We start from the raw sequence: 18,578 nt of genomic DNA on the forward strand, positions 1-18,578 counted from the left end.
TTTTTGCACAACATTTATGTCCTCTTCAAGGTTTATCTCTGTCTTTCTCACATGCACAGCAATGGTACAACTCTTTGATGAAGGCGGTGTGCGCCTGGCTGACGGACAGACTTGACCAGCAGCTGCATGTTTACCAACTCAAAACTCTCATCAAGATTGTCAAGGTAAAAAAAAAAAAAAAGAATACAGCGTGAAGAAGTTTTTGTTCAAAACTCTGTTGATGCTAATTGACCATGACAAGAGTGTCAAGTTCAGCTTGGCTGCACAACGAATTCCATTACCATGAGAATAAGAGATTATTTAGTACACGAGTGCGGTTTCAGCCGAATCCTGATGAAAGAGAAGTCAAAAAGTAAAATCGACTTGTCCTTAAACTATGTCATTGTCCTTCATGCTTGTTTTGGTTCTGTATTTTTGTCATGCAGAAGTCGTACCGTGACTTCCGGCTGCAGGGTGTGTTGGACGGCACGTTAAACAACAAGAGCTATGAGACCGTTTACAACCGGCTCACTATCGAGGAAGCCACGGTGGCCGTGTCGGCCGCGGACGGTCTGCAGGGCATTACCATGAGAGACAGTGATGAAGAAGAGGGTTAACGTCCCACCTACTGGACATCATAAACTTGAAAACTAAGAGGTCTGGTTCCAGCTCTCCTGACTGGAGCTCACGCTTCATGCTCCCTAGCCAGTGCTGCACTGCCCTCTTGTCTAAGCCAGTGTCACCATGCTTGTATAAAACTCTCATTGGCCACTTACAGACAGCTAAAGTGTCTCTGTCGTTTTGTATTTGATGTGCAGTGATACGGTGGCTCATCACAAGGCAAGCTCGGGAAGCATTTGTAGGCACAAATTTACCCACAAAGAAGCAGCCGTTGATTTGTAAGTGTATCATAGACACGGTGTACTGGAGTGAAAACTAGAAATACAGAGCATGAGGGAAGTAGCATCTGCTTATGTGCTGTTTTTTATTTATTTTTTTGCATCAGCTTCGGATCCTCAGGCCAAAGCTGATGATGGATGAAATGCTAGTTGTTCACTGTTTATTCGATGGAGTCGTGACACTGTTCAACTCAATAGCTATGAATTCACATTCAGATTCTTCTGTACAAGTGTATCATGTATAGTATGCTGTCAATGTCCAACTATGTTTCAGATGAAAGAAAATGTCACTGGATTTTAACAAGAGCTGTATATTTCTATTGTCTTCGTGCACCTGAGATTGCCCAGGTGTCTTAAGTGTTACAAATAAAGTGTTTGTAATGTCAATTCTCTGGTTTTTTATGGTTTGCATGAAATTATATGACACTCAGTAGCCAATAAATGAAATATTTATAAAATCTTTAACAACGAGCATTAAAAGAGATATATAAAATTTATATTTCTATACGTTTTAAAATATTTATCACATGCTAGATTAGTAGATTTTAGGTAAGTATAAACAAAAATCTTTAAATGCAATTTTAGTTTGTTTATTTAAAACACTATATTAAAAAACGTATTAATGCTTGAATGTGATGACATAGTCAACATTTTTATTTTATTTAGATTTCGTTTCAGCCACTATTAAAAAGTGTGTCATTTGCTGGTCTCGGTATCAAACCCATTCAGCGTGTATGTTCTTTTCAGCATCACTTTAAATGGCCTTTATCTTTATTGTGCATCATATTTAACAAACAAAGAAATGGAATTCTATTCATAGGAACACATCACTAGAATAGCTTGCCATACAACGGCGTTAACTCCATTATTTCTAGACGTCTACACTAATAAGACTTGGGTTTAAGTTATTTTTCCTTTCTAATTTTGCTAAATAAAACATCGAATAAAATATAAGAAATATAGCTAATGTTACCTCTGAAACATGGCATTTAACATGTAAATGTACCATTTGTTGTCTGATTGCCTATATAAGGCGACGTTTTATTTATACTGTAAATTATTTCATAGAGACCTTGAAGAGATTGTCTACTATTATTATTTGTTCACCTAAATATGAGGTTAAGAAATTGTCAAGGCTTAAATCGTGACTGTGGCGATTTCTTTCTTCGAATCATGTCATTATATTTCTAAATGAAATGCACTTTTCACTAAAATACAGCGAAAATAGACTGGAAATGATGGCCTATGCATGTCAGAATTATTATTTACAAAATCATATCAGATAATATAATAAATGGACTGTAAAAGCGGTCGAATTAAGCACTCAAACCTGATATATGTGTATCATGTTCAGATTACCGCTAGATTGAGCGACATTCTTGAAATACAAACATTCAGCAAAACGAAACAAATAATAAGATGCATTTGTGCCGTGATATCATTACAGAGGATTTTTGTTTTCGTCTTGCCTTCGCCCAGCTGAAGAAATCCGAGGAGCAGCATATGACAACAGAGAGGAGACTGCTTATTATGTGAAAAAGCTCCAAATTGCTGGTTATTCGACACCCATCTGCTTCCAATTGAACAGCAGTCAAAATTAGCAATGTTCTAAAGTCGCCCTGAAAACACAAACATTATCATTTCAACGCATTTATCTTACTGCTGAGCGTCAACAGCCATTAAATAAAAATAAAAAGCGAAAAGCTATAACAAAGTAGCCTATGTAGGCCTATATTTGAGAATAAGTAGACTAATAAACATAGGCTACAAATATTTTAAAGCCAAGATATGTCATCGACGCGCATTTTCCAAGTATGTTACCTTTAAAACCGAATAATCCTTCACGAAAAAAAATATCTTCGCACCGAGACAGTGTCAATTGTATTTCACACCGAGCTGCACTTTTCATTTCTGCTTTAGCTCGCGGACTGACTGTAACGCGCGCGACTCTCTCTCTCGCTCTCTCATGGCATGATCTCAGCTCCTTGGAGGCGTTTTGCTGTTAAAACCTCTCGTTTGGCGCACAATTCCCAGATGAATGTCCTCACGAGTTTAGCGTTTGGAAACGAAGGTTGTCTGATGCGAAATATAACTTTTCATAATCGTTTTATCTGTGCGCGTAATGGGAAAAAAACGTGGAAGTTTCACTAATGAGACGCGAAAAGATAACAAATAATTATTTTATTATATTTCACATTAAATTGTATGTAGACAAAATAGTAAAATTAAGATAATATGTGACCAACAGCCCCCTGAGGCGACATTATAAGACTTAAATATGTTAATAGCTACAGACAAAAAAAAAAAAAAGAAAGAAATGAACAGGACAATATGAAATTTGTCTGTGGGTTTAAAACATACATAGTTTACTGTTTAGGCTAGTTTACTTTAATACTATTGTGGTTTTAGAGTTACATGCATTTGTTTCGATTTTTTTATTTGCTTTTTCGAATTGAAATATATCCTACCTATATATTTTATATTTTGAATTAAAATGTGTTTACCAAGCAGATTTTATTACAGCTATATAGTCGTGCACAAAATGTCATATTTTTTTCCTGGTATAAATTTATAGTTTGTAAAAGCAGTTTAGGGAAAATTAGATTTGTAAACAAATTTGTAGCAGATAAATATTCTATTAAATTTTATTTTATAGCGATTTTCATCGATACAAATCGTTGCAAATTATCTTTACAGAAAAGTTTCCGTTTTAGAGTTTCTACATTAGGCTATATTTAGGCCTATATCTGTAGCTTATCAGTGGTGAATTATGTAAAGTTGGTGTCCATATGGCAGAAATGTTCTGTAAAATTCATGAGGCTTAAATTAAAACAGTTACAACCGTTTAATCAAAACTTCTAAACAAAATATAAAAACAAATATGATGTCCGTACAGAGTTTAAGATCTTAATTTCTGTTCGCTTTACCTCAGACAAAACGTTTCACTCATGAGTCTAAATAAAGTTGTTATAAAGTATCCTTCCGCTCCGACAAAAAAAAAATAAAAAAACGCGCGAGAAAGCGGGTTCAAATCAGGTAATTCAGGAGTTTTCATATGTCAAATGTTGACAAGCCTGATGCATGCGCGCGCGAGTTGCAATGATGTCACAGCGAGGCGCGAAAGGACCAGAGATTCGTCCAGCTCTTTACAGTGCTAATAAAGAGCACCTTCTTGAGTTAGTCACCCACAGCAGTGAGTAGGACAAGCGCAGGGAGAGAGAGAGGGGGGAAAGCCGCTGTAGTGATTGATATAACTAAATCGAGCATCTGGGAGGCTTTACGCGTCTTTGACGTGCGCGCGCGGTGAGCCCTGAGTTGCGCTATTGACAAAACACTCTTTATTGAGCAATCCGGGGCGGACATAAGTGCTGACTGTCCGCAATTGACAAGCAGTGGAGCAGCCAGGGGGGGCTTGGCGCTTGATGATGTCTTTTCTTGCGGGTCACTGAGAGGAATCAAACTTATCTACAAAAGGAGGACGCAGGTACAGGTGCTGCGCTCGAGTCATGGACGGCGCGCTGTACCACTCACAGGGAATAATCGGCGCCCCTTCGGCTTCGACGGGAGCGAGCATGATGGCGAGCACCAAACCTCTCGCGTTTTCGATCGAAAGGATTATGGCCAGGACGCCCGAGCCAAAGTCGATACCGTTCCCCAACTTGTTCCACGCTCCCGCGGGGAAAGCGGAGCCCAAGCAGTCTCCCGCGCCGCTGCACTGCATGATCCCCCTCGTGCCCCTCGCCTGCGAGCCGCCTCATAAACTTCACGTCAATGGATTAGACCACCCTGACGCGTTTTCCTACAACGCCAACGAGCTGCTGAGCATCGGCATGAATTACAAGAATGAGCAGCCAGGCGCGACGCCATCGGCCATAGGACAGTACAAACTCTTCCGGCCGCGCGTGGTCAACCAGGCGTCGTTCCACGCCATGGGCGCCGCCGTCTGTTACCTGAACTGCGGGGAAAGCGCGTGTCCGCCTCACGCGGGTTTTGTGAACCTGCACCCCATGGCGTCGTACCTCCTTAACGCGCCGCTGCACGCGCGCCAGAAGAGCCTGTTCTCCTCGGAGAAGAGCAAACCGGACAGGTGTGCTCCTCCCGGCGCGTCTTTTAAGGAGCTTTCTCACTCTCACCTGCACCATTACATGAAGGAGAGCGCGCACATCTTGTCGGAGAAGCTGTTCAAGAACTCCGCGGCCAAATTAAACAGCGGCTCGGCTCAAACCAAACCAAAAGTGTTCACCTGTGAAGTTTGTGGCAAGGTGAGACGAGCGAGATCGATCTTCTATTTTAACACAGATTGCATCCTGCACTTTTTTTAATGCGATTTGCAATTTTCAGGTGTTCAACGCGCACTATAATTTAACGCGTCACATGCCGGTTCACACGGGCGCCAGACCGTTCGTTTGCAAAGTGTGCGGCAAAGGATTCAGACAAGCGAGCACTCTGTGTCGCCATAAAATCATCCACACTCAGGTAATCAGGATTTTACAATTAACTTTTAAAATCATATTACTGCTGCTGGTGTAATATCTTAATTTATTAACCTACACTGAAAAAGCTGTGGAGAAACATTTTTCATTTGCTGATAAATTGGTTACAAAGAAACATCAAGTAACACATTTAATCAAATGTGAAATTTTGAAGTAGAAAAAAAACTGCCATTGTATTTTCTTGTCAAACGTAGAATATTCTAGTAATATTTGTTTCATTTACATCTTTGAAAAATCATTTTTACAGTGTACTACTATTTTATTGGTATAGATACAGTATAGTCATATAGCCTATTTAACGCATTAATTATGTTTATTTGTTTTAATCCAAAGAAAATAAGAAAATAGAAATCAGAACTTATGTCTGTTTTATGCAATTTTCAAGTAGGCCTAAAATATAATAAAATCATGAAATAAAAGCATGCTTGTATATTTTCTTTGTCTGTAACTATTAAAATATTTATTTCTTAATACGTTTTAGATTTTTATTCATGACGAGATAATGGTTTACATTTAAAAATCTATATGAAGGTTAAAATAAAAATAGAACGGAAAAATCTGCAATCCCTATTTATCAAATTTTCAATAATAATAATAATGAAATATAATTTCGGAGTCATTTCCGTTTAACAGTATTCCGTTTTATTTCAGTCAATAATAGCTTTAGCTTTATTGTGTGTGTGTGACAACGTTTCTTCTCCATTTGTTTGCAGGAAAAACCTCATAAATGCAACCAATGTGGCAAAGCTTTCAACCGAAGTTCAACTCTCAACACTCACACGCGAATCCACGCGGGATACAAACCCTTCATCTGTGAGTTCTGCGGCAAAGGATTCCACCAGAAAGGTAGCTGTTCGAAAAGGGATTTGATATTTTATAATCGTCGTGTATATTAAACAACAAGATAGATAGATAGATAGATAGATAGATAGATAGATAGATAGATAGATAGATAGATAGATAGATAGATAGATAGATAGATATTATTGTTTTTGTGGCATGTGGATTTGCTTCTCACAGTTTTTTTTCTCTCCAGGAAACTACAAGAACCACAAACTGACCCACAGCGGAGAAAAACAGTTCAAGTGCAATATCTGCAACAAAGCCTTCCACCAGGTGTACAACCTCACGTTTCACATGCACACGCACAACGACAAGAAGCCTTTCACCTGTCCGACATGCGGCAAGGGTTTCTGCAGGAACTTTGACCTTAAGAAACACATTAGGAAACTGCACGACAATTCCCCAGGACCCCGCTCCCCATCGACACCCCCCGCGAGCCTGGAGGCGCACTGAACCTCCTCTGCGTCCCGGGGAAAACAAATATTATTATTAATAATGATATTCGCGCATGCAACGTTTTAATATTTTTTTAAATGTATTTTTGTAATTATTTGTATGATTTTGAGCGACCGTCATCTTTGGTTAAGCTCGTCTGTGACTGGTAGATTATTACATGATTCTTTTTGCTCTCAGGGTAACGACAGTCTTATTTATTTGAAACGGTACTGTTGTCATTAACTTAAAGAGAGTAATCGAAACCCGTGTATAGAACATTAATTCTCGTGACCGCTGTGTATTTTAAACCCCATTTTATATGTTTATTATTTATACAGTTCTTTGTATTAGCTATACTGTTTGCCAACTGTAAACGTTTTGTTAGATCAATGTGAATATATATATATATGCAAGGTTTGCTGTAAATTTCCAATGACATTTGAGCTGTCAAAAAGATTATAAAACATATGATAAAGGGGGTGAGGAATCAAAATAAATAAAACATATCTTATGCTATATATATATATATATTTTTTTTTTTTTTTTTTCTTTGTGAATACAAGCAGACTGCGTTTTTATAAGACGCATGTTATTAAAAAAAAGACTCATGGGAATAATAGATCATATCTGAGAGATGAGACAATATAAATATGCATATCCATTAGGGTCTATGCACTGACGTTTATTTCATATTTCAGTTTAACTAAATAAAATCTTAATGACATAATCAGTATCATAATTCTAGTGCTCTTTTCTTGCACTAATAGAATTGCAGAAATTAGGCTCTCTTTAAAAATGCTGTTTGCACATTATGAAGAGAAAAGGCCCCCTCTGGTGGGCGAAACAAAACGGGCACATATTTAGTGTATTTAGGGAGATATATATATATATTAGTATTTCTAACCAGTCAATTTATATTTCCTGTATGGGAAAGAGCCAACTGCAATCATAATGGTACTAAACAGGTGCTGAGATTATGGCCAAAAGTTGCCAAAGCTCAGTGGATCAGATTTAAAAAGGTCGCATGTAAAATTATTTTATATTTAATGTATTGATATCTCTTATGTTTTTAAGAGATTATAATAGTGGTTTGTATTAGGATTTATAGGAATATAGATGCCAGTGATTTGGTTTAAATCGTTAATAAATAGATCTCGAGGGATTGTGGTGATGGCCCCACCCATAAACTACTTCAGCACCACAGGACTGAACAGCTCCCGATATTATATTAACTAAATATTCTCTAAATGCAAAAACTATATCCCAAAAATGCCTGTAACGTGAGCGACTTGCAAGGCAACACAGTCCTGATATTCATCTTTGTATTCTTCTTTTACAAGTTTCTGCACATGCACATTTTAATTCAATTCAACCTTTTTGTAAATTTGTGTAAAGCTTCAATTTCTATTATTACTATTATTATGGGTTAGACTATTTAATGAAAGCTCCCGCACCAAATGCATATTTACTGGCATAGCCTATGAATATTGATTTGTCGTAAACTTATTTCTGTTTCCTACATCTATTCTCGGTGTCGTGTTACGTATTTTGATTCTCTTTCACAGCCGACAGAAAACGACTGTACAAATAGTTTTTACACCAAACAAAAGTATAAAACTTTAAGAATATTAGGGAAACTGATTTGTTGGTATTTGCTCCCTGTCAAATCTGTTTAACACGAATAATCTGTTGTGGTTTTAATAATAACATCGCAAGATATTTTATGAACTCGAAGAACGAAGAAACAAACAAAACTGAAAAAACAGATTTTACCTCGTCGCTCCTTGCGACACAGTTTTTGGACTAGGAGAGCGCGAAAGGGGCGGGGCCTGTTTCCTCCCGCTATCAGTTTAAAAAGCAGCGACGCGACGTCGAGGGCACGCGAGGAGGCAGATCCGCGTTCTGGGACGGGATTGGTGGGAACTAATCCAGGGCTCAGACTGCTTCACTGAAACTGAGATGCATTCCCAGCAGAAAAAAATATATGTGCTGTAATCTACACCGCATGGATAGGTCTGGTTAGCGCCACATTATTTGCCTGAAGTCTTGAGACAGGTCAATCCCGTCGCGTTATTCTTCCGTCGTTTACGTTCACGGGACTCATAAGAGATGCGGAGAGAGTTTATATATAAACCTCCTGTGCATTTTATGCTACATTAATCTGATTATTCATCCAGTGCCACGTTATAGGTGTAACTGCCTAAATCTAAAGGTACAGGTATAAAACCCGGCATGCAGTCAGGAGTGTTGAGCAGTTAGTTACTAGTAACTTGATTATTGCAATAATATTCGTTTTTGCAGTAATTAGTAGTGTAACTAATTACTAATAATTTTTCAGTAATAATATTAAAGTTACCATTCATAAAACAGCTTAGTTAGTTACTTTTATGCCTCAACCCAGCGGATTGGAGATCCAACAATCGCATAATTCCTAGATTTATTTTCATAATTTTTAGGTTACACGCATGCGATGTCCCCAGTGCAGGAGGCAAGCTTGGAACATGGAAAAGCTTGTATTCAGCAGATAGAAACATCGAATTTTATTGATTTTGAGAGGTAGAAAGATGATCTGAACATTGATTTGTAAATTGTGGCTTTTCTCTGACATCTTCAAGCATGACAATTAATGAGACACTTCTACTTGAATGTTACTATCAATCACTATTGTGTGTTGGTAATAACTTCCGACCAGGCACGTGCACACATAGACATCAAAGGGGGCTTGAGCACCTGCCCTTTTTATTCCTGGAGAGAAAGTGCCCTTTTTTCTGGGGTGCATTTTTTTTTTTTTTTTTTTTTGGAAAAAATAATATATATTCCTGTTTGCGCACAGCTTCCCTGTCAAACAAATATATTTATTGAAGAATAGTATATCTAAATATCAGGTCAGGAGTTCTGAAGCGCTCATTGAGCTGATGATACTGCGCATGTGTGATTCAGTGTGAAGCAGACTGACTCACAGCTCGTCTGAACCGAACTGATTCTTTTGGTGATTGATTCTGAACTGATTCTGTGCTTATGTTATAAGCGCGGGTAAACTGAAGGCTTGAATTAAGGGCAGTCATCGCTAATGACATTACATCGAGCGCAAAAGAACCGGTCAACCGTTTTTTTTCCAACTGGTTTATTTGATCGAATTGTCCGAAAGAACCGGTTCACTTGAGCACCTGCTCCTTTGCCACAAAAGTGCCCTTTTGTCAAAGCAAAATTTCCTCGAATTTTTTTTTTTTTTTTTGTAATAACATACCCTTTTGTCAACGCCCAATCATAATATTATTACAATTTATTAATAATAATTTAGTCGTAAATAAAATGACCAATATGTTGACCTTTCACCTGACCGGGAAAATTCCTCAGGCCGCACGCGCATTTTTAAGCTGGTAAGTGGTGTTTCATTCTCAGCGAAGTGATTTTGATGTTTATATACTTATTATTATTTTACCAGAACGATGTGATGTGAGAACATGCAGATATGTTGCTGTGTGTAGCCTGTAGTAGTAACAGTAGCGTGCTGTTTGAGGGAGAAAAGTTTCACAGGCATCGAAGGGTCTGGTCTTTTTTATGTTACTTGACTAAACTTTTATTATATTACAGTACTTATTTATTTTTTAACACGTTGAGTGCCTTAAAAATAATTATCACAACACTGGTTAGGGTTATTCAGGTTTTCTCATTCTCTGAATTATCATTATAAAAATAAAAACAATTCAGGAATTAATTATATAATTATATTTTAAATGTGACGCAAATATATATTTTTTCTACAATAGCAACAGTGCTTTCAACAGCAAGACCACTTTAGCCTGTAAACTCAATAATATCTCTCTGGAAATAAATGTAAAAATATCAGTGTCAATAAAAAATTCATAATATACCTGACATCAAAGTGCAGTGTGAAGGAGATGAATAACAAATGTAGCCTGTCATTTGTTTACATTGCAAAGGTGTTCAATTTTAGACAATAACAACTACAACAGTAATAATAATATTAATCACTATATTCCAGTGGATCAGTTTTTTTATGTTTTGTATCAATATTTAAGGTGGACTTATTGATTAGGTGCAAGAGTAGTAGTGATGGTTAAAATAATAGATTAATGCTGAAACAGAGAAGAAAAAGCCATCAGGTTGGGACAATTTAAGACATTTCAGTTTCTAATCCCAGAACTATTATTATTTTAAACTTAAAATTGTCTTCTCTATTGTTTCTTTGCATCAAAGCATTTGCTGCTGTATCAATACATAACCATCCATATCGATACGTGAATCCGCAAGGAATGCATCACAATATATTGCTGTATTGATATTTTGAACAGCGCCATTTAAAGCCTTGTTCCATGTGCCCCTTTTATACTTTGAGCACCTGCCCCTCCAAAGGCCTCTGCACGGCCCTGCTTCTGACTGCGATCCAATGTGGATTTTGGTCAGATGAAGAGACAGAAATATGATGTTAGTAAAATCCTTGAAGCATTTTATGTGGAAGATACACAATTACCACTTCTTTAGGGCGTGAAGAAAAAGTAATGCAACAGTGTAACTAATTACTGTTGCAAGAAAGTAATATGTAAATTAACAATAGTAACTAGTAATGAGTAATATATTACATTCTTTGTGTAAGTCCAAAACTGGCAGTCAGTCACTTGTTGCTAATAAGCAGCAGGAAGTCAACCGTACAGGGCTGTTTCTGTTTTGAGGCGAATGTCTGCGTGTTTATTTCTCAGTGGTTTTCTATGTTGGTTTCAAACTAAAGGACATTTTTTATTGAAAGGTTCATAGTATTTTTCATGAATATCACGTTGGGGTAAGTTGTCACATGTGGTTTATGTTTTTGGTTTCATTAAATTGTTTTATGTTATTTAAATAGCCTTCTAAATATTTCTTTTTAATACCAGATTTTGAATGCATTTATTTTGGATATATATATTTGGATATATCCTAAAATGGTATTCTTCTTCTCATAAGTGTGACAACATGCCCCACTGGCTAATAACCGTCGAAATGTTCAAGCTGCTTTTTATTTAATTATTCATTTTTTTTAGACTTGCAGTTCAGTGTCTGACTCTTAAAAAGGTCATACTTTAAAAAAAATATCCTTCCTCTGAGAAATATTCACTCAAGTAAAAAGTGTGACAACTAGCCCTGGTTTTCTGTATATACATGCATTCAACATTAAAGTGATCCATTGTTTTACTGACAGCTTAGTGTGCAATGCATTACAGTCATTTTTTCCTAAAGAATGCAAACCACATTCCAGGCGCTGTCTGTTTATTGCAGCTTAAATGTGATCATATGACATATGCTACTCTTTGAACTGAGTTTTGAAAGAGCATAATGACATCATGTACAGAAATGGTGCATTAGTTGTTGCTAACTGAACAGCAGGATGTGATTAAGGGTTTCAGGGATGTTTGCTGTCAGCGGAGGTTTCAGCATCACCAGCAGAATCCCAAGAGCATCATAGCCATCCACCGCGAGGATGTCAACGTGTGGGAGAGACGTGCTCCTCTGGCACCATGACACGCCAGTGAGATCACAGCAGCTGGGCACAAGGTCTCCAACAGACGAGGCATCCACGACAGAGTGAGTGACTGAATAATTGTCTGTTTATGGAGTAGTTATTGCATTACATATTATTAGTTGTTGGTGAGATGCATTAAAGGGGAAATGACACACAGTTTCACCAAATCTCATGTTAATCTTGAGTACTTATAGAGTAGTATTGCTTCCTTCATATCTGAAGAAATGCCCATACATGTCATAAAAGGCTATTTTTCTGAAACTTTGGCCATGTTTAGCATGAGAATACAACACGTTAACCAGATAAATAGCTCAGAATGCATGAAATAGCCTTTAAATTGATTAAAAGTGTATGTAAGAACATTTATATCTTTCAAAAGAGTTCTACTTCAGATAAATGCCGTTCTTTTGAACTTTTTATCTAAGAATGATAATAAAAAAAGAATCTGTTTTGAACATTGATAATAATACTAAATGTTGATTTACAATAAATCAGCATATCAGAATGATTTCTGAAGAATATTGAGACACCGAAGACTAGAGTAATAATGCTGAAAATTCAGCTGTGATCGCAAGAAAAAGTTGTAATTTCAGTTATATTCGAATATCGACTTTAAAGATATAAAAATATTGTTTTTACTGTTTTTTTTATCAAATAAACGTATCCTTGGTGAGCATAAGATAATTTTTTCAAAAACATAAAAAAATTATTAACAACCCCAAACTTTAATGTCTTTATAATACATATCTTTACTTAATATTAGTGCTGTCAAATGATTAAATGCAATCAAAATAAAAGTTTTGGTTTACATAACATATGTGTGTGCACTGTGTATATACACACATGAATGTATATATTTAAGAAAAATGTTATGTGCAAATAGGCATGTAAATACATGTAAGTACATATTTTTCAATATATTCTGTATGTATGTCTTTATATATTCATAATAAATATACACAGTACACACATATTATGTAAACAAAAACATTTATTTTGAATGCGGTTAAACACAATTAATTGTTTGACAGCACTAATTAATTTACATATTTAAATTTTCAATAATTTGTCACATATCTTTTAGTTCTTCAGTGTTGTTGTGAATATATAAATCATATTTTATTTTTCTTTGTCAGTGTCACAATTGATCAAATTCATGCATTGATCTGTGTTACTCAGGGCCGCTGCTGGCCAAATGTGTGCCCTAAGCAGGATTGTATTGTTGTGCCCCCCTTCCTTAAATATGATGATGAAAAAAAAACAATTACTATGGGGTGAAAATAGAACTTTAATCAAATAAAAAAGTAAATGAATAAATTGTTTTATTTACAAATTAGAATTGTAGCCCTCGACATTTACCTTTGGCTATAACTTTATTATGACTCTAATTTATTTTATAGTCTCAAGCATTAAGAAATCATGCAAAAGGAAATTAAGCATTGATTTATAATTTATTTTATATATATTAAAAATGTATAAGGTGTGTATTGGTGTATAGCTGACACCAAAATGAACACATTACAATTGTTTTGTGACTGCAAGTCTTTCTCCTCAAATGCTATTGAGCTTAAAATTTCATGTTTGAGCCCATGTGAAAAAGTAGCATAATTTACATATGGTTTACAGTTTATTTTAATAAATATCAAACATTCAATTCAATTGTGCATTATAGCTGACACCTAGATGAACAATTACAGTTGTTTTGATGACTTAAATAAATGATACAAATAAAATAAATAAATACAAATGGTTACTGCTGTTATACATTCCTTTGATGTTCCCCCACTTTTTGGGTCTCTTAGTGTGTCCTTCCCCACTTGATATTTCTGGTAGTTGCATGAATGAATATCTCGTTTCATATTTGTAATTTGACAGCACATGGTACACAACTACAGAAATGTCAGCCAGGCCATCCAGGCAATGAGGGATTGTGGGTATGAAATATCCTTAGGTCTGAAGCCCAAGTCTATTGGACCTCTCACATTTGTGTTCACTGGCACCGGCAATGTGTCCAAGGTAAGTGTGCATCTATTGTTCTGTAAATTAGTTTATGAACTGCTCAGACATGTCAGCGTAGCACGTTTACACTGAAAAACAGAGAAGGAATGCTTAGTATTATAAAAATGAAAATGCATCCTCTCCGGGCGCCCAAGACATTTTTATTGAACTCCCCAGTCCAAATAGCTGATAAAAACATCACAATAATATACAAGTAATTCACATGACTCCAGTCCATCAGTTAATGTTTTGTGAAGCAGAAAAAAATAATGTTTGTAATAAACAAATTCATCATAAAGATGTCTTTAACTTTAACCCTTTAACTGTTGCTTACAGCAAACATGTGAGTCTTCTATCCAATATTGCTTTCTTCATTGAAATTTTTTTTTTTTAAACTGAATCCGTAGTGAAATGTGCACAAAACAAAACACCGTTTATAAGCGAAAAACGGTCCGAAAAAAGTGATGGCGTAAAGTTAAAATCCTTTGATGAATTTGTTTCTTACAAACTTGCAGCTTTTCTTTTTTTTAATTTAAAAGTTGTAGGTATTTGAAGGATATCAAGTACCTGTTGAGCATGTGTTGACCGTGTGTGTATGTGTGGCTGGGCTCCAGAATTCAGTAATGAGGTGGCATTGAGATAATTTCAACCGCTAGAGGAGATGTGAGTGTATTAAGAGATTTTTTTTGAGGGAGATGTGTGGTCGTGCACTTCTGCACAAAATGCTGCACAGAAGGACGACTCAGAAATGTGTGGAAAAACTTGAATCAGAGCTAAATGGGCGGCGTTTCAACTGGAGTCCGTCCACACGTCCATTGATTTTCAGTATGGAACTAAAGCGGAGAAATCGGAAATACACATTTCTGTTTACTCTGAGGTAAGGGCAGTGGCTTAGATCAGTACAGAGTTAGAAAGTTCATAGCAGCACTGAATGGAATTGCAATCCACACATACTGTTCAAAAGTTTGTGAAAGAAGTCTCTTTTGCTCACCAAGGCATTTTTGGAATAGAAATCTTTATAGGTGTCTTTTACTGTCACTTTTGATCAATTTAATCCATCTATGCTAAATAAGTGTCTTAATGATTCCAGACTTTTGAACAGTGCAAAATTGTGTTATCTCAAGAAATAAAGGCAGAGAAATACAATAAATATATTTAATAATTGTGTAGAAAAAAAGAGTGTTTAAAAAATAAATGGCTTGATAATGAAATTGACTGTTTGCATTGGATACATATTCTTTTAAATGTGTGTTTCTTGCGATATGAAAGACTTCAGGACAAACAACCATAATTTGTAATTTGACTTGAATTCAGCTTCAAATGCTATTCTGCACTCTGTTTGCTCCACTGATTCAAGTTCAGAAGTGAATTGAATGTTAATGTAAAAATCTCCGTTCAGTTCTGATTGGTTCATAACCTTACACCATATTCATGTGGCTTGGTATTTCAGAATATACCATGGTGCATATCAAAATGCAATACCATGGTGCTTTTTTGTTAGCATGATCTATCTGGTGCCATTGCAGTAATATTATTTGTATTGCATGCATTGTTTTCCTCAATCTAGGCTGTAATTACCTCCAATGGGAAGATGACTTATTCTGAAGATTTCTTCAAAGGTTGAAAGACCGGTAAAAACATTGCCACATCCCAGAGCTCAACAACCTGTAGTCTTGATATGCTCTCTTCTCGCTATAGATCAAACTGCTTTAAGTTAAACACCCCAATTCCTCTTGAAAATGTCAGAAACTACACACGTATTGGTGCTTTTGAATGATAATGTAAATGTTTCTGTATTATTTGAGACAGATTTGTCCTAATGAAACCTGTGCAAAACAAAGCCTGTTTAGCTCAGTTTTGTGAAGCTAATGAATTTCCCTGGATGAGTTTGAAACATTAGACCTTAGTGAGTTCATACACTGGAAACGTAAAGAGAAAACAAGTTGCTGACCGTGTTTGTTTTGTTCAGACACCGGTTGTGTGCCTCCTTGTGCACTGCCTTAACACCTTGCTTGGCTAGAGAACACGTCCGCTGAGTGCGTTCAACTCTCATGGGTAGACAATCTTACTCTTTCACTGCAGCCGCAGTCTCTCCCACTCGCTCTTTTTCTTGGATTCTTCTGCATGCCAGGAAAAGAAATCAATGCACCAGTTCTTTTTTAGTTTAAGTTTAATTATTCTCCAAGGTAAGCTTGTTTTGCATGAGCCAATTCATGGCCATTAATTGATTATATCACGTTTTTGAATCATTTTCATTAAATGGAATAGCTCATTCCTTTCATTTTTTTTCTTATTCAAGACATAATCAAAGCTTCTTTCCGCAGTCAACATGTCTTTCTCAAAACACTCTCTTTTGCGCTGTCTCGGTCTCATTCAGTGGTGAAGAACCAGGTGGACAAAACATTGCACTGAATTTGCAAGTCTGTTTGTATCCATTGTGGCCTAAACTTAAAGGAGCCGCCCACAAGCCAACATTGATCTCTTTTTAATCAAAGGAAAACACCATTTGACTGTTTTGATTTACTTGTGTTCTTGTCCTGTCTAAGAACTGTGGCAAACAATAGAATCTGTTCTACGACATTGATTAAGCGTAAATTTAGCGCAAAACTAGCCCAAAAATGAGTTCCTTACCGCATTATCAAGCAGCTGGGTCCGTTGAACTATCAAATAGCCCTTTAAGACACTGGAGAAGATGTACGTACAGCACATGTTTGCAAAATATAAAAATGTGTTATCCAACGCAGGCAGAACTGGAGATACAAGAAAAGAAAAAACTCCTGGATATATTTCAAGAATCCTCTGATGACGAAGATTTTCTAGGATTTTAGTCTGCATTTTCTCTCTCCTAAACAACTATAGCTTGTTTTCTTCTGGGGGGGGGGGGTGTGGAGTGTGGCAAACAAAAGAATCTGTTCTACGACATTGATTACTTTCACCTCCATGTGCTCCGGTGTTCTACCATACCCCCACTCCACTCAGCCCTGTTCATCCTGGAACCCCTGTGCACATGTCCTCTCCTGCTCTGGCTGGGAGCACTCCAGTACAAACTCTCACCTGGGCAACACAAGTGGATAACATACAACTTTGCACCTCTTCTGAAGGCGGAACTCCTTCGTCAGTGGCACAACATGACCTGCCCAACATTCTACCAACTCCTGGAAGGGAAATACAAGAAGTCACTGCCCGGGTACAAGTGAACTGGGATACCTTCTTTGACTTAATGGCAGGACAAGAAAGAAGAGTGAATGAACTTATCCAGGAAGTGAAAGATACCTCTTCTCAGCACCAGAGCCAGATTGCTGATCTTGCTGCAAAAGTGGAGGATAACAAAAATCAAGTTTTAACCCTGTTTACTACCACTAAGCAACATGAGGAAACTGAAGCAGATAACCTGACTAAAGCGATGAAGTTAATGATCACGGAAGAACTCCAGAAGGGGGAATCTACCTTGGTGTCCGAACTACAATTCATGGTTGATCAACTTCAAGCAGAGGTTCAGCAGGACATCAAAGCTGTTCAAAACACTTTCCAAACAAGCCATAATAAGATAACTTCACAACTCCAACAATGTGTTTCTCAAACTGATCAATGTCTCACCGGTTTCAAAGAGTTGAAAAGTGAAGTGGAGAAAGGATTTCAAAGTGTTTAAAAAAGTGCAGATCAACAAAAGTTAAGTGTATTGACACCACCAGATCCCAGCACTACCAGTATTTCATCCCAGCCATCTCCTTCTGCTACAGTGACTCCTTCAACTTCTTCAACCCTTCCGTTAACATCTGTGGTTAAAAGTGTCCATATTAAATTAACTTTCCCCACATTTGTAAGGCCTTCAGACTATGCAGACCCCCTATTGTACCTAACCAAATGTCAGGATTTTTTGGCTGTACATCCCCTGACAGATGCAGACATCCTGGCTGCCTTCCATACTGTTTTTACGGGACAGCACGAGACTGGTGGGAAGTCAGACGGTCCACCATAACCACTTGGAATGAGTTTGAGACTGCATTTTTATCTGCTTTCCTTTCTGAGGATTATGAGGATGAACTGGCTGAACGTGTCCGTACTAGGATTCAAAGAGACACAAAATCCATTAGAGACTTAGCGTTTTCTTACAGAGCTCTCTGTAAAAGATGGAGGGCAGATTTTACAGAGGGTGAGATTGTGAAGATGATACTTAAGAATATCAAGCCGTACCTTGCCAGCCAATTGCGTAGGTGAGTAAATACTGTGGAAGACCTGGTAAAATTAGGACATCAACTGGAAAGAGATTATGAGCAACAGCTTCGTTATGATTGTGGTCGAATGGGCCCTAAGCATCAAACCACATCACAAAGACCCTACTCAAATCAACCTACTGAGAAAATCCCAGTTCAGTGCTGGAGATGTAGAGGACAGCATCCACCTGGAAAATGT

General features: G+C 37.0%; 2 protein-coding genes and 1 long non-coding RNA gene across 17 annotated transcripts in view; all 3 read left to right on the forward strand.

Moving 5' to 3' along the window:
- Nucleotides 1-1,265, forward strand: part of cadps2 (Ca++-dependent secretion activator 2) — a 123,725-nt gene extending 122,460 nt beyond the window's left edge. For all 15 annotated transcript variants that reach the window (XM_026202844.1, XM_026202847.1, XM_026202848.1 and 12 more), the window contains 2 exons: nt 60-164; nt 426-1,265. In XM_026202844.1, coding sequence (XP_026058629.1) covers nt 60-164; nt 426-596 — 276 coding nt within the window. In that variant the 3' untranslated portion in view covers nt 597-1,265. The remainder of the gene's footprint in view (nt 1-59; nt 165-425) is intronic.
- Nucleotides 1,266-3,907: 2,642 nt separating this feature from the next.
- On the forward strand, nt 3,908-7,167 carry LOC113043446 (fez family zinc finger protein 1-like). Its single transcript, XM_026202853.1, has 4 exons — nt 3,908-5,140; nt 5,220-5,354; nt 6,085-6,217; nt 6,408-7,167. The coding sequence occupies exons 1-4, from the start codon at nt 4,385-4,387 to the stop codon at nt 6,665-6,667; spliced, it is 1,284 nt and encodes a 427-aa protein (XP_026058638.1). The 5' UTR covers nt 3,908-4,384; the 3' UTR covers nt 6,668-7,167.
- A 4,869-nt stretch (nt 7,168-12,036) lies between these two features.
- LOC113043448 (uncharacterized) lies at nt 12,037-16,999 on the forward strand. Its single transcript, XR_003275734.1, has 3 exons — nt 12,037-12,229; nt 14,043-14,183; nt 15,733-16,999. It is a non-coding gene; the product is annotated as an uncharacterized LOC113043448 (long non-coding RNA).
- Nucleotides 17,000-18,578: the final 1,579 nt, after the last annotated feature.

This window comes from Carassius auratus, chromosome 25, assembly GCF_003368295.1.
Source record: "Carassius auratus strain Wakin chromosome 25, ASM336829v1, whole genome shotgun sequence".
NCBI lineage: Eukaryota > Metazoa > Chordata > Actinopteri > Cypriniformes > Cyprinidae > Carassius > Carassius auratus.